This window comes from Zophobas morio, unplaced genomic scaffold (genome assembly GCF_036711695.1).
Source record: "Zophobas morio isolate AGI-343-1 ecotype UQ-CSIRO unplaced genomic scaffold, CSIRO_AGI_Zmor_V1 ptg000375l, whole genome shotgun sequence".
Lineage (NCBI taxonomy): Eukaryota > Metazoa > Arthropoda > Insecta > Coleoptera > Tenebrionidae > Zophobas > Zophobas morio.
In genome coordinates, this window is record NW_026972479.1 from 37731 (window position 1) to 53471 (window position 15741).

Consider the following 15741-nt stretch of genomic DNA (forward strand, 5'->3'; position numbering starts at 1 on the left):
GCTGTTAAAACTATTTCTAGGCATTCTTTCTTCTATCTTAATGAGTAAGGCTTAAAACAGTGAACTACAAGGTGGCAGCGACAGGAAGAATGCCGAAAACTGACACGGAAATAAAAAGATGAAAAAATAATTATTTTAGTCTGGTATTCAACTAATGAGTTTTTGGGTCCTTAAAGTAGTCTGATGAGGGTTTGTGTTGCTTGCAATTTACTCAATGGCACAATATGTACATCAAAGGAAGATCAAATTTATAAAGCAAGAATTATTCCCTTATTTTCAAGTTTAACAAAGTTTAAAAAGTTCGCTATATCGCATAAAAAATTAACTTGAACTACCTGTACTTTTGAACCTTAATTACTTTTATATTTATTTAAACCACTTTTTAGGCAGTTGTAACTATAACTGTAATAACCACAACTAAAGCACAAAAAGGGCGAATATCGTCAGCTGCTCGTGTTTTTACTTTTATAGTAATCATAATTATCGTATATTAACCTTTAATCCCTTATTTTTTCTTCTGTAGCTTCCTTTCTAATTCGCAAACGGCTTTGAAGAAAAATACAAATTTTAAATAAAAGCAAATATCTACTTGTAACTTGTAATTTTTAGAGTTGTACTTAACCTTCAAACTTTTGAAGGCAGTTTCTGCACCAAGACAACTTTTATTAACCTTCTCACTTGGATAAAATATTAAACAGTTTTACTTTACACTAATGATTACTGTAGCATACCAGTGCAATAAATGTTTGGCTTTCTGTTCCATTGAGATGGGCGTCCACTTTGAAATTAGCGAGGATTCGTTCCCTACCACTTTAAGTCCAACGAAGTGAGTCGGGGGCATTCTATCCAGTCTTCTGGGGCCATCTTGATATACTTTTTCATGAGGGCAATATAATTGGGCGCTTACACCCTAACCCCTCGGAAAAGCGAATATAATATATTAATCAGTAAAATTTTTCCTAAGACTGCTTAAAGCTCTCCACTCTTTCTTTTCCCTTTTCTTTTTTCCTATGTTTAATAATATATAAATTTTAACATAGTTAAGACTAATATTACTATTCTATACTTAATAGAGTTATTGAATACTTAAAATATATATGATATATAGAAAGAGAAAATACTATCTAAATGTAATTTTAGCGAATTGTTTTGTTTTTAACTTAGACGTGAACCACCCTCCTTTACCAAAATACTTAACTAAGTGCTAGTTGGTCGTCTAAGAAAAATTTTGTTTTATATTAAATCATTTGACGCCAGCACATTTCAGCAATTGCTAAGTGTCCACTCTATACAAAGGGCTTTATTAATATCTATCACAAGTCAGTAGTAACTAAAGCTGGGGTCTTTAGATCCTAATTCGAATAACTTAGCTCTGCATTTCCTTTTTGAAAAATTTTTGTACTCGTATTTAATCTTTATCTCTGCTATTATTCATATTAATATAAAGTATGCTACTGAATAATACTTTATAATAATTTTACTAGCGTTGATGGTTGTCTACTGGAGTATCTAGCGACTGAGAATTATACCGTCCATGTTTATTAACTCGAATTTCATTTGTAAAGCCTTTGGTAATTAGTTTTGAGGGGACAACATTCTCTCTACCTACTAAAATGCCGAAACTTAAAATATTATAAAAAAAAATGCTGGAACAGAAAATAAGGAAGAGAAATGTTTCTATGTAACAAACACAAGCATTTGATAAAAACCTAGAATAATATTTTTTCTACAGCAATAGTTCTTATAAACCTTCAGCATGAATAGTTTACTAAATACATCTATTGTCTACATCATAAAGAATTTAGTTGTTAATATTAATAGACACATTGGCCGGAATGCATTTTAAAACCCTTGTTCCTTAAAGTAAATAATTACAGTACAGTTCAAAAAGATCGAAATAATTGCAAATAAGTTTTGCCAGTAAAACATCGTTCTTATCTGTTCAAGTACGTTATTATGCTCGATTAAAAGTAATTAAAAGTCAGTTTAATTTTTACGTCATAAAGGAAGCACTTGGATGCTTCAAATACTTAAAAACGTCTAGAAGTAAAACCTAAGAACTATAGATTAAAAATTATTTCATTTATTTTGCTATAATGATTTATAAATTAATATATGTCATTTTTTCGGTACGCTTAATCCAACCTTATACAATGTATTTTTACTAAAAAAATCTTTTTCTTACTTAATTTATATGGAATCTTTTATGGTTATTTACCACTTTTTTACTTTTATTATTTTCCTTGCTATTTAAGCCCTCGAATGAGTAAAAGTCGTTAAGTTCTATGAAGATAATAAAGCTCGCCAAAATTACAATTGAAAAAATAAAAGAATAATAAAAGTATAAAATAAGTTATTATGTATATTTTAATATAAAACGCAATAATTATATATGAAAAAGAGAAGGAATTAGCCAATAAACCTAGAAAGAAAAAAACTTAGGAAACAAGAAGGTTAAAATCAGAACCAAAATCATATAAAAGAGAGGCAATACTCGCTTCACTATAAAGAATATAAGAATTAAGAAGCTCTCTACCGGGCGTTTTCCTTTTATCTAAGAGTTAACCCCCCGGGGTTCTTTAAACTAAGTGTTCGAGGTAATAACATGTGCTCAATCCCGAAATTTTTAACAAATTATACTATAAAAATTTAAAAGCTTTGTTAATTTTTTTTGTAAAATTTAGCTGATGTGTATTTATCAAACTTTAAAATTAAGTAAAGCTTGAAAAACAACTAAATTATCTGCTGCTATACAATAGTTACATGTACTGTAGTACAATAACGGTTACCATTTTTGCAAACAACTTTGTTCATTAGCTAAAATAAACAAATAGTAAAAGTAATCAGCCAATAGACTGTTTTCTTAAAAGTTTGCGTGCAAGAAAATATAGACCAATTGTTATTAAAAAACTAATAGCGCTCATAACTATTTTTTCTAGGCGGAGTGGGCTTCTTTTTTTTTTTTTTAAAGAAAACTTGATGAAGTTTGGGCATCATTTAAAAGCTAGTATAACGCCTGCCTGGCGATTTCATTTTATAGATTATGACAGTTTGAAAACCTTTCTAAAAGCAAACAGACCCCCTAACTGGAGTACAAATCATGAAGAATGTTTTATTAACATGCTAGGAGAAGAATTAAAAAAAGTTATTGTTTTATTTAAGTGTTAGTATTATTTAGTTTATTTAAAGCTAGGTTTCTGCTTTTGAAGCTCTTAAGTATAAGGAATTAGAGCGCCACATTGCCTCTGTTGAAAAAGAACTCCTTCTTAATTCCTTAGAAGAAAGAAGTCTTGAAGTGGAAGATAGCGAAAGAAAGAGTTCTATTTTAGCTGAAGTATTTTTATTCTTTTTACTTCTAAAATCTTTTATGTATCTTTTGTATTTAAATTTCCAGATAGTTCTTTAAATATTTTTTAACGTTTTCTTTTTGGTTAGCTGGACTTGATAGCACAGGAAATATCGCATTTGTATAGCTTTAATTCACTTAACTATACTGGATTTTTAAAAATTTTAAAGAAACATGATAAGACAACAGGTTTATTTGTACAGTTTATGTTATGCACCGATAATGAAATGAAAATTTCATATTGCCCCTCTTTTAGGGATGACTTTGAAGCCCGCATTTATGGTTCACTTAGCAACTCAACCTTTTTATAAAGAAACTTTTGATGTTGTTATTGTGAAATTGAGGTTTTTTTATTTTATCAATTGTTATATTAACTTTCTTACGAACTTCTAAGTGAACTTTATGATTGCTTGAAGCCTCAAGGACCTGCAGCAAAGCCATCTTCAGGGACGGTATTTGTTCGCAAGACGACTAAATATTGGGTCCGATTTGTTTTAAAAATTTTATTTTTAGTAGATTTTTAGAATAGTAATAGTAATATTACTATTGCACATACTTTATTGTTATTATTATATATTATGAATTTTTTATACTTTTTTATATATAAAGTTATTTATCCTTACGAAGCGTTTGAAATTTATTATAAAAAAAAAATTATATTTTACGTTTTTCTTTATTTGTTATTATCTACTTTTAAATCTTTTTATTAGTTTTATTTATGGCAAGTTTTAATTTCTTTTGAAGGTCCACGAGGATAACGTGATGGAAGTAAAGTGCCGCGTGATTAAAAATTTGCCTATCCTCGTTTTTGGGTGCGCTCTGCGATTGCGTTGCTTGAATTTTCTATACGGCTTTTAACTCTTTTTTCTCTAGGCGAAGTGAAGGGAGCGATGCGAGTCCCTACATTTCCTCCGTCTATTTTGATAATTCAAATTTAGATTTGTACCACGAGCGCATCGAAAAGGTCGAGCAAGCACTCGCTATTAGGTAGTATCTACTTGCTACGTGGATATAGAGTTTTTTTGGCTTGGAATTAGATTCCGTTGGTACGGGAAATCTTCCAACGAAGTTTTTATTGAGAGAAAAATTCACCACGAAGACTGGACGGGTGATTTTAGTGTGAAGGAACGATTTTCCCTTAAGGAAAAGCACGTGAACGAGTTCTGCCGAGGTGTGCGTTATTCGCCCGTTTTCTTAATGTTTGTAGTTCTATATAGTGAAATTTCCACGTGGCAGGCACGTACACGCTCGATAAAAAAGTTGAAAAGTGGAAAGAAGTCAAGCCCTTAGACGAGTGCGAGGCGACGTTGCGACTCTCTACTGAAATCCAGCACCAGATCCTTTCGCGTGCTTTTCTTTGATTGTTAGCTCCGCTGTGCTTGGCACTGCCTAGAATTCTCCGTTACCAACTTTTTAGGGGGGCTTGAGCCTGTACTGCGCACGTTTTACAACCGCACGGCTTTTCAGCATCCCAACACCGCCGAAGTGCGGATCAGCTTAGACGTTCAGCTGGCGATGATCCGGGAGGCGGACCGCTGCGGTGGTAACTGGCGCAGGAAAGAGGTTGGATTGCTGCCCTTTTTTTTTTCGAAGACGCCGAGCCCGACTCCCTGCCTCTTCCGTCTTGTCAGGTCGGTGTTAATTGGCCCTTTCCTCAGTTGGACGAGGCGGACATCCACCGCTTTCCTTATGCCATACTGGAGGTCAAGCTGCAAACCGCCGCTGGGGCGACTCCGCCCGCGTGGATTACGGATCTCGTGAACTCGCATTTGGTAGAGCCCGTTCCAAAGTTCTCAAAGTTTATTCATGGTTGCGCCACGCTCTTGGAGAGTCGTGTCCGCCTCCTTCCTTTCTGGCTCCCGCAAATGGAAAGGGTTCGTTGCGCGTTTCTTTAAGGGCACTCCATTTTTTAGGCATTTCGCCGTTTTAGGATATCCGCAAGTCTCCGCCGCATAAACAAAGCGCGCAGAGTGCGGAAAGGTCGTCCACACTTTTAGGTAAAAAATCTTTTGGTTATTATAGCAACTCGAATAGTAATTACAGGCTGTATTGGTTTACGGGCTGTTCACGTGAAGAGTACACCCCCTGGGGTTCCACGTGTTCTTCTGGCGGAAATGATGCTGTTGTGCGAATTGGAACTCTTAAAGGAGAAGTCCTTGACTTGGAAGACCAAAGTTTAAACCACGAAGATTCTAGCGAAGACGAGGCCACGGCTCTCTTGCGAAAGAGACGAAGAAAAAACCTGAACTTCTTAAGATGCTTAACGAAGGGAGGAGCCTTCGTGAGAAATAAACTCCGCTTGAACGAGGTGGCGTAGCCCTTCCATACGGCATGCCCCCGATTGGCTCATAGATGCCTTGCCTAGCAGCCCGTGGTATTGGACTCTGCCGTGGCCAGCAGTTCGAGGCAGCCGAAGCCCATCGCACTGCCCGTCCGAGTCGAGCCGAAGGTTCATTGCTTTTATTAACGTGTGCCGTCCACGTCATGAGCTCCTTGTAGGTGTTTTTCGCCAATGAGCGCACTTTCTTGAATTGGCTTCACACATCAGTGCTGATGTCTACGATCGGATTGGCCCTTCTGAACTTGGGCCCACGTGGAGTCAGCACGCACGACGGAGCCTCTATAAAGAACCGCTCTTCCATGTGCGTACCAGCGTTTTTTATGGCTGGTTTGGCGCACAGCCGACTTAAAGCATTTGTGCTGCAGAGTTGCTGGGCTCACCATTATTCCCGTTTCTTTGCTGTTCCTGATTTATGCGTTGTACACTTATTTTTGGCGAGACCAGCTGATCCGTCGGCGTTCTCCCGGTTCGTAGCGCTTTTTACTTCCTTGTAATTATTGGTGCATTACAGTTTTATTTAAATGCTACAGGCCCGTACAACACGGTCGGAGGGCCAATTATAATCACGGGTATATTTATTGCGGCGCTGAGCATCAACCTTGTCATCTGGTTTCTGGACCACGGCACAGACCCCGCCACGTGGTAGTAGGAACCGCCGCCTTCTCCTGAACATTCACTTTGGCGGAAGTTAGAACGTTTCGTAGAGCATTATCAGCCAATCCGCTGGAAACTTCATTTGCTATTCTCGAACTAAATAGTATTTGTTTGTTTTAATAATAAAGCACGTAAATTTTTTTTTTCTGGGGGAATGGGGACCTTTCGCAGCTGATTTCTTCTAAGAACAGCTCGTTTTCTTGTGTGCAGGGTTTATCGTCTGCATCGCAAAACGCAAACTTATTGTTAAGGTCATCAACCATTTTTTTCAAGTAGTTCTTTCTCTTTTATAAAACTAGACGGTGAATACTATTAAAAAGAGATTTATGACTGAACTTTACTTACCACGTCGTAACTCAAGCACGGGACGGCCCTTGACTGAAGCCCCAAACTAACCTCTTCTAGTATTTTTTGTTGAAAGGAGGTATTGAAGTACGCCACCTCCAGTGGGTAGTACCTTGCAAGCAACGCGGTATTGAAAAAAAAAGCAATCTCGGTAATCCGTTTTTACTAGAGACTTACTCCTCTGCGCACGAGCCAAACTTAAGAAACTTTTCCTGCGTTTCGGTTTTTCCAGGGGGCCGGTAGTCCTGCAAGGTAGCTGGTCATAGTTGCCTATACGGGTTGATATGCGTGGAGGGCACCAACTTGTGGGTAGCACCGGAACGCTCCGAGCTCCAAGCGGCCATCGGCCAGGGTTCGGTGCGGATCGACCTTCCCGTGGGGCCCGACGTTTGTTAGGAATTGGCCAATTTAAAAAATATATAAAGGCAGTTTGCTTACAACAACAGCGACGTGCATGCCCCCACGCTGGCAGCATCGTTGAGTGCCGCAGTCAATTTTAGACAGCCAGCAACCGAAACCGGGGTGACTGTGGTACCAGCCGATAAGCTTTTCCTTTTTATTTAGCTATTTAGTTTTTTTTGAGAGTCCTAGCTCTTATAAGAGTGCCGTTGGATGAAAACCTTCTCAGCAGCAGTGACGAGCAAAAAGTACATATACTCCCCGACGACGGGATCCGAGCTCATATCGGTTACTCTTGTATGAAATAAATTTAAATTTAAAATAGACGAAGATTATAGTCTATAATTAGGCGGACCTCGTCTCTGTTCCTATAATGGGTAGCGGGTAGGAGTCGAAAACAACACAACTCCTATCCTTAACTCTTCCTACCAGAATACCCATAATTTCTTGGTCTCCCCCTGCAAATGCATGTGTGGCCTCATTTGAGTAAATAAACTTTGCTATTGCCGGTTTTTAAATAAGTGCGAGGCGTACAAATACCATTTTTATTGTTGCCACAGAAGATATTTTAACTTTTTTAAAGTATAAAGGACTAGAAGTAAGTATTTACGGGCAAACACAGGTCAAATGCAAACATTGTAGCATTCTAAAATTACTCATTATTCCATGGAGCTTTCGCGACTAAGCTGGCATACTCCGTTTCGCTAAAATTAAACAGTTGCGTTTCTGAGGTTTCCTAACCATTAAAGAACAAATTTTTAAATTTTGTAAAGAGAGGGTGATTTCAAATATATTGTTTACTAAAGAATAAAGTATAGGAAACCTCGGTATTGATTTCCGAAGAGAAAGAGAAAGAGAGATCTTCCTCTGCCATTTTGTTCAATTTTGTTTCTCAAAAGGTTACACAAGAAAGAGATTTGAAGGTTAGTCTGGCAAATTAGGCTTTCTACTGAAATATTCAAGGGAGCTTTTGAAACTTTTTACAAAAACTTTTCTCGAGACGTCGTTATAGTTTCAAAAACTATTAACTTTGAGGCGTTTGAGGGTTAAATTTTTTTTTTTTTAGATATGAAAGCCTACGGCTAAACCACGTATTGTACTCTATTTATATGTTTAACCATCTTACCGTTAACTTAAAACCTTTTTTTTAAGCCTACAACTTTATAGTTAAGATATTGAAGCTGCGGTTGCTTATACAGTTCGTAGTGTGGAAAACAGTTTAAAGTATCTCAATTTTAATTACCTTATTTTAAATTCTACTGTTATTACTTCTTTAACGATAGTAAAAGCATTGCATTTATATATATACTTGGGTAATCTCACTTTTTACTATTATATATTTTTATAGCAGTTAGATAAAAACTTAGTTCTTACTGAAATTCTTTTCGCACTTTTTGTTAATATATAATATTTTTTTATAAAGAAAACAGTATTAAACGGTTTGGATCATTTTTTCCTTCGTTTTCGTGGTTAACTTTTATTACAAGCTGAAAGAACTGAAGTAAAGGGAAGTTTTAAGGAATTTATGCTACGAGTTGGTCTTTTGCTAAAGCATAAAATAATTAAAAATATAGCTCGACTTAATGGTATAACATTGAATAAGATTAAAAGCTTTACCCGATTACCAAGTTGGCTTTTATGTTAACACTTTACCAGGGAATATCTATTATTATTGAAATCTCACTGTTGTTACGCCTTCTACATATGTTAAAAATCAAGCCATAACCTAGGTAAGGTCATTTAAAGGCTGTACTAAAAAAATAATTTTTGAAAAGTGAATGATTTTATTTCTTATTTTTTCGAATGTTTATAGAGGGGTATTATACTTTTTGCAAGATCTCCCCTCCTCGATTGCTTGACACATCAATTTCAGATAAAGTTCAATTGCTTCTTTAGAGTCATCGCTGGAAACAATAGGATAAGTGACAATCCGGGGATCAATATTGCTATATAAAAGGGAATATTAATAATTATCAAATAATTAATTATAATTTTGTATGTCCTCATTAACTTGATGAAAGGTTACACTATTATTAAAGATATCTTGATAATGTGCCAATGTTTAAAAGTAGGTTTGACAAAGTACAATTAGTGTTAGGTTTTTAAGTTTTATATATTGTTTTAGGGGCAGCAAGGAGAACTCGACACACATTTACTTTTTCATAAAGGTATTTCTTTGTAGCCAAAAAACTTAATTTTTACTAGCAATCACAATATATTGAAATGTTTAATATTTATTATTAACATATAAATATTATTTATTTGTTACTATATACTCTTAAAAATTCTTATAATAAAATTTTTTCAATGAATTATTTTTAACATGAATTATTTTTAACACTTTTCTAATTAAAACTCTGAATTAACTTTGGAAATTCTCATAAATTTTTATAGTTCAAACGTTTATATAGTCATCCTCTTTTTACAGTCAACTTTATATATTTCAATCAAAGTCTCTTTCTCTTAAGTAACTTTATTGCGGATTCGATTTATAATTTAAATTGTTTAAGATGCTTTACGTAACTATTCCTACTGAACCAACACTTTTACTATAATTCTTGTCTCTTTAGTTGCCTCCCTTAAGTAATTTATTAGTGTTTTACTCGGTTATACTGAAATTAACATTTTTTTCAGTAATTTTTTTTTTCGAATGCCTATTGAAAAGATATACTCATTAAAGATTAGATGTGTCATACTTGACTATATGTAAATTAATATAAATCTCTTGGTGATTTTTTTTTCTAGTGCCGTTTTGTGGATTTGTTAATTAAATTAGAAAAAGGTGCCTAACGTGTCTATAATGGCCAGTGTCGGGATAAATTCTTGATGAGCTTCGCGAATTGCCACGCGATTGCCTTCTACTGAAAAGATCACCATAAATCCGGGTCTTTCCGTTCGGCCAATAGTCTTTAAAAGAGAATCCAATTAAATTATAGATTAGATTAAAATTTACTAAATTTTTAACGATAAGAATTACTGTTTGGCTATTCGTTAACGTTCCAGGAATCCAACGGCGAGTCACGTAGAAAATATTGTGCTTGTGGCAGGCGTGACGAATGAGTTGATCGTACTAAAAAAAATATTAAAAAAAAATAATTCAATTGTTTCACAAAAGTTATTGAAATTAAAATGAAAGTTTTATTAATTTAATATATGAGAAAAAATAATAAAAGATTAGAAATTACAATTTGCCACCTGATTTGATTAGTAATTACATAAAAGAAATGTAATTGATACTAACAGACAGTAAAATAATTAAATTTTTATTGTATATCAATTCCTTTCAATCTTCAAATTTATAATTTATTATAATTAAATATTTTTATATAATAATTACACTGAAATTTTTAAAGTTCTATAATTTTGAGATTCCCTTCATTCAAATTTTAAAAAATCCACCCAAATTTTCCTAAAAGTTCTATTATTTCGAGATTCCTTTTAACTCTAATCTTTTTACTTGTGGCCTTAATATAAAATTTTTTTTTTTGATTACAAAAAAGGATTGAAATTTATTAAGTTACAAAGTTTAGATGCCTCATTCTTAAAATTTATAAATTCTTTTACTGGTGGCCTTTAAAAAAATATTTTTTTAATTAATAAATAAAATCGAATTTCTTTTATAGTTTTATAATTTTGAGATCCTTTCACTCTTCGAATTTATAAATTCTTATAATTAAATATTTTTTCAATTAATAAAATACAGTGAAATTTTTTTCTATAACTTGTAAGATCCCTTTGCCTCCATATTTATAATTTCTATAAACTAAATATATATTTTTTAACCATAAATTATAATCAGATTTCTCTGAAATTTATATAAATTCGAAATAGCTTTCACTTTTTGTTGAAGTTAACAAATAAAATTTGAATAAATATAAAATCTAATCTTTTAATTTATTGATTTTTAACCCAATTTTAAAATTAAATTCAGAATGGAATTAAAATTATAGAGAAATTAAAAAATTAAAAAAGATTATAGAGTAAAAAAGTTTATTAATCTCTTTAAGGTTGTTAAATTATAATAAAGCTACTAAAATATATAAATAGTAACAATTGTAATTTTACATAATTAAAAAAACTTATAATTATAGAAAAGAAGAAATCTTTAATTTAAAATCTTTATAATAATTATATTTTTATTAAAAATATAAGAAAGCTACTAAATAATAGAAAAAGTATTATTATAAAATTAAAAAAAATCTCAAAATTATAAAAAGAATTATTGAAATGAAGATCTTAAAAGAGCTAAAAAATTACTCAGCATTCAATTTTATAAATTTTTAGACTCACGAAATCCATAAAAGACAAATAAAAAAGTTAAAGACAATTAAATAAATTATAATCTTTATATAGAAAAAGATTATAAACAGAAGAAATGAATTTAATTATTCAAAATTTATAAGTTGAGCGAAATAATAAAAAAAAATAATAAAAGTATAAATTGTAAAAATAAGTCGATTAAATTAAAAAAAATAATTAAATTCTAAAAAAAAATATTTGAGAAATGAAAAAAGTTAATGAAGTAAAATAATTTAAAATAAAAAATTTAAAGTTGATCAAATTAAAGTAGTAATCATCTAAAAAATTAAAAAAAATAAAAAGTTGCTCCAAATAAAAATAGTAATAAAATCTAAAAAAAATAAAATCCCTGAAAAGTTAACAAAAATAATTAATGTACAATAAAATCTTTAAAACTTTACAAATTAGTTATAAATAAAAAAGATTTCGCTTAAATCAATAAAAAAGGTTAAGAATTTGAAAAAGTATATAAAAAAAATAAATTAAAAAAAAAAAATCTCAAGAGTATTGAATTAAGAAAAAAATTAATTAAAAAAAAAGAGTTCAGTAAATTTACTTTTACTTTTGAGAAAAAATTTAATTTAAAAATCTTTATAAAAATTATATTTATAAATTCAACTTTTTCGGAATAATTAAATTTTTTAAAAAAATTTAATTATTAAAGTTTATAATTAACATCTTCAAAATATATGAATCCTTTAATTTTACTTCAAAAAATTTTAAGATCATTTAAACGGTATAAACTTTAAAATAATTATAACTCTTTTATTAAAAAATTTTTTTAATAAAAATAAATTAACAACATTAAAATTTTTTTTTAATGTTGATAAATTGAAAATATTAAATAAAATTTATTCAAAAATATTTAAATTAACGTCTTCAATATGAATCCATCAAATTTACTTCAACAACTTCTACAAAAAAGTAAATTTTTAAAAATATTTATTAAATTTGAAAATTTTTACTAGAAATTAATTTTTATTAAAAATTTAATTTGATTGGGTAAATAAACTTTTATAATAAAATTTATATAAATTATTAATAGTTAACCTCTTTAATATAATTCCATTTAATTTACTTCAACAACTTTCAAAAAGATTTAATTAGAAAATTATTATAATAATTACTAAGTTTTTATATAAATTTAAATTTTAAGAATTCAATTTGTTCAAATTATAAAAATATAAATAAAATTTATTTACAAAAAATTTTTAATTTACAACTTTAAATAATTTTTGCGTTAAAAAAACAACAGAATTTTATAATTGAAAGTTTTTTAATTTCCTTCAATCTTCAATAACTCCGCAAAATTAAAATAATTCATAAGTTGCTAAACATATTGTTCGCCAGTGGCAAAGTAGATCATAATTCCCAAAAAAAAATATTAAGTAGAAAATTTAATAAATTTAGAATTAAATTAAATAATTGAAGGTATTAATAAACATTTCCAATAAAATTTTAAAATTAAAAAAAATTTAAAAATGTAATGTAAATAAAATAACGTATTTTTACCTTTAAAAAATAAAATTAAATTAATTTTTTCGCTAAACAACCTCCATTCGAGCGCAGGTGAATAAAATATCAACATCATTATAAGCTAAAGTCCTTAGGAGAGTCAAAGAACGCTTGAGTTGGACAATCTTGAAAAAAAAAATATTGTTAGAAATCTTATAAAGAAGTAACTATAAAAAAACAGTTTGATCAAGATCAATGATGTGGATATCTTCTCGCGTTCCATAAAGAAAAGGCTTAATTGCAGGATGCCAACAGCTAAATTTTAAAAAATTTTTTTTAAATTCCTATATAAAAGGCTTTAACTTTGTAAAAATCGCAAAAGGTTTTAAAAAATATTAAAAACCGAACAATCAGTTTTATAAAGTAAAAGATTATTATTAGAGGTATAAAAAAAGCATTATAGTAAAACAGAAATGAATATTATGTAAAAGCTTTTAAAAAAAAAGCATGCCTTTTGTGATGACCATAATGCGCTCTTACTTTTATTAAATCTTCCACGTTAAAAGATGATAAAACAGAATTAAGTGATTCCAACAAAACAACTTTATTATTTTCAGAAAAGTTATAAGAAGGTTTCATAGTGTTATTATTAAACTTTTTTTCTAGTATGCTGACACCAGTAGTCCACCTTCTTAAAGTAGGATGGAGCTGTTTGAACACTCCAAGTTTTTTTTTGGTTAACATCTTTTAATATTTCTTTATAACATAAAAAAATAATCAAATAAGTTAAAGGAAAAAGTGATAGATACTTTTTAAGTTAAGAAATAATTACCCTTTCTTTGTAGCTTAACAACAAATAAAACATACTACTATATGTTTTTATAATAAGTACAAAAAGCCCCACTCAAGCTTGAAGGTCTCTTGCTGTGCACAGCGAACCACAATTCAGGAAAAAAATAAACGTTAGAACTTAAGGTCGCCCGAAAGCCAGTAATATTTCCTATAAACAATGTATATCTTTAAAAAATTTGAAGGACATCATATTCTTTTTTTAAAAAAAGCGCTGGTGGTATATCTAACTATAAAAATTTTTATTTTAACATATAATTATATAATAAAGAGATTAAATTATAGCCTTACACCTCCTTCTCTGATCCACGGCCTTATACTTACAGATCTTTTTTTAATACATTTTCTACATTTTTTAAAGGGAGCATTTTATTTAACAAAAGTAACTTTATTGGAATATATAATTTTTTGTAGTTTTTTGCTAATAATATTTTTATCGCCTTCTCACAGCCTTAAGATTTTAGTCGGAAGACCTACTCTCAGAAATTTTTTAAGAGTAAATCCTTTTATGATAGCATAAACTTTGCAAGGATAATTAGATCTTCGACATAGGGAAGTAAACTAGAAAACTACTTGATAAAATAAAAAGTTATCTAACCAGAATTATATTTTTTGATTTAGAACAATTATTAAAAAGTATAAATTGTATAATGAAATAAACTACAGAAGTCGATATCTACTTTTTGTTTTTTTAAGCAAATAAAAACTCTCAAAAAACTCTCCCTACTTCAGGAAAAAAGGTTCCATTCGAAATTTTATGCTTCCGAAACAAGGCTCCAGAGTATAAACTAAACTGAGAACAACTTGTTCGAAGTTATAATGAAAGAGGAGGAACGTTTCCCTTAAAAAGACGAGATTTGGAAACATTCCTAGATGCTTCGATCAATATATAATAAGCTGCAATAAAGTTGTTTCAAAATAAAATTGACAACACAGCCGCAGAATCTGCTTTCCTTTTAAGAGTAGAAAGTATGAATTTTTATTCAGGCTTCCCTCTTACCGATAATAATCCGGGCTTTGGTGTACCGGAGACAGTGAATGCTGCCTGGACGAGGCTGTTATGTTATTTAACGATGGATGCAGTAGGGTTAACACCTTTGCAAGTCACTCGACTTCAGAACCGTCAATAAATAAGGCGGAGTTACTGACGGATAAAAAGGATATATGTCAAAACTTTTAGAAGTTGCAAATGAAACATTGAAACCTTGTAAACTGCATCGATGTCCACAGAAAAAAATCGTCTGACAAAAGTTAAGTCAACAGACAGAAAGAGGACGGTTAACAACCCTGCAAACAAGTCTGTTAGACCAATACTACATTCTCCGGTGAATCTGATTTCATTAAAGAATCTGAAAGACTTATTGGTTAAGAAGCCAAAACAGAGAGAGTAACTTAATGCCCCAGGCAAAATCAGTTTGGTCCTGTGAAGGGCAAACCTTCCCTTTATAAGAAAAGGAAGGGAAACTGTGAGGCTGAGGGGTCAAGGACGCAAAACCGAAATTTTAAGTTAATATTGATAATAGTATATTTTGGAAGACCAAGAAAAGCTACTCGAAGGACAACCGAGGCATGACGGATTATCTAAAATAAAAGGAGACATGTCTCTTCCACTAACTTAACGCCCGCCGTTAGTTCAAGCTTGGTTGTTCTAAAAAAATCCTCCTATAAAGTTCTAATACCCCTAACCTTTAAGCGTGCTTAGAGCCAGTGGCTAGCTCATACTCAAGCACCATTCTGTGAAATCAACGACAGGCTTACGCTCCGCACAATTGGTACTCTGCTAAGTCTGTATATGTAGTCTATAATTGCAAACCTCAAATTTTGACAGCAGACATTTTTAGCAAAATATTTTTTTTCAATACCCTTTCGACCATTCCACTGCCTGGTGATGGCTTGTAGTTACAAACTGAGCTTACACATTTTTAAACCAGAAATCGAGATGTGACCTTACCCGTATAAATCGATTTCCTATCATGATTACTCTCTAGAGGGGTCTTTCCATTTAGACAACTCTTTAAGGCAGTTTTTCACCCCTTCTGCTGTAACCTTCTGA

At 31.2% G+C, this 15741-nt stretch overlaps 3 protein-coding genes and 1 long non-coding RNA gene across 4 annotated transcripts; 2 read left to right on the forward strand and 2 right to left on the reverse strand.

The window, feature by feature from the left end:
• Window positions 1–2965: 2965 nt before the first annotated feature.
• Window positions 2966–6483, forward strand: LOC135120311 (uncharacterized). Its single transcript, XM_064044613.1, has 17 exons — window positions 2966–3144; window positions 3194–3334; window positions 3436–3535; window positions 3603–3690; window positions 3741–3828; window positions 4091–4158; window positions 4220–4333; window positions 4384–4517; window positions 4583–4693; window positions 4764–4909; window positions 4978–5220; window positions 5277–5343; window positions 5422–5654; window positions 5715–5795; window positions 5846–5988; window positions 6053–6153; window positions 6218–6483. Exons 1-17 carry the CDS (start codon window positions 2980–2982, stop codon window positions 6331–6333), a joined length of 2139 nt encoding a protein of 712 aa, XP_063900683.1. The 5' UTR covers window positions 2966–2979; the 3' UTR covers window positions 6334–6483.
• Window positions 6290–8022, reverse strand: LOC135120312 (COP9 signalosome complex subunit 5-like). The gene is made up of 10 exons (XM_064044614.1): window positions 7909–8022; window positions 7742–7821; window positions 7441–7585; window positions 7307–7379; window positions 7125–7250; window positions 6990–7055; window positions 6864–6931; window positions 6687–6798; window positions 6504–6625; window positions 6290–6437 (listed from the first exon to the last, which is right to left on the reverse strand). The coding sequence occupies exons 2-10, from the start codon at window positions 7743–7745 to the stop codon at window positions 6290–6292; spliced, it is 864 nt and encodes a 287-aa protein (XP_063900684.1). The 5' UTR covers window positions 7746–7821; window positions 7909–8022.
• Window positions 6537–7367, forward strand: LOC135120314 (uncharacterized). The gene is made up of 4 exons (XR_010278566.1): window positions 6537–6592; window positions 6641–6791; window positions 6856–7217; window positions 7270–7367. It is a non-coding gene; the product is annotated as an uncharacterized LOC135120314 (long non-coding RNA).
• Window positions 8023–8892: 870 nt separating the features above from the next.
• LOC135120323 (uncharacterized) lies at window positions 8893–14445 on the reverse strand. The gene is made up of 8 exons (XM_064044635.1): window positions 14416–14445; window positions 13672–13839; window positions 13351–13595; window positions 13079–13154; window positions 12938–13024; window positions 10063–10155; window positions 9877–9992; window positions 8893–9031 (listed from the first exon to the last, which is right to left on the reverse strand). Exons 3-8 carry the CDS (start codon window positions 13581–13583, stop codon window positions 8893–8895), a joined length of 744 nt encoding a protein of 247 aa, XP_063900705.1. The 5' UTR covers window positions 13584–13595; window positions 13672–13839; window positions 14416–14445.
• Between the last annotated feature and the right edge of the window lie 1296 nt (window positions 14446–15741).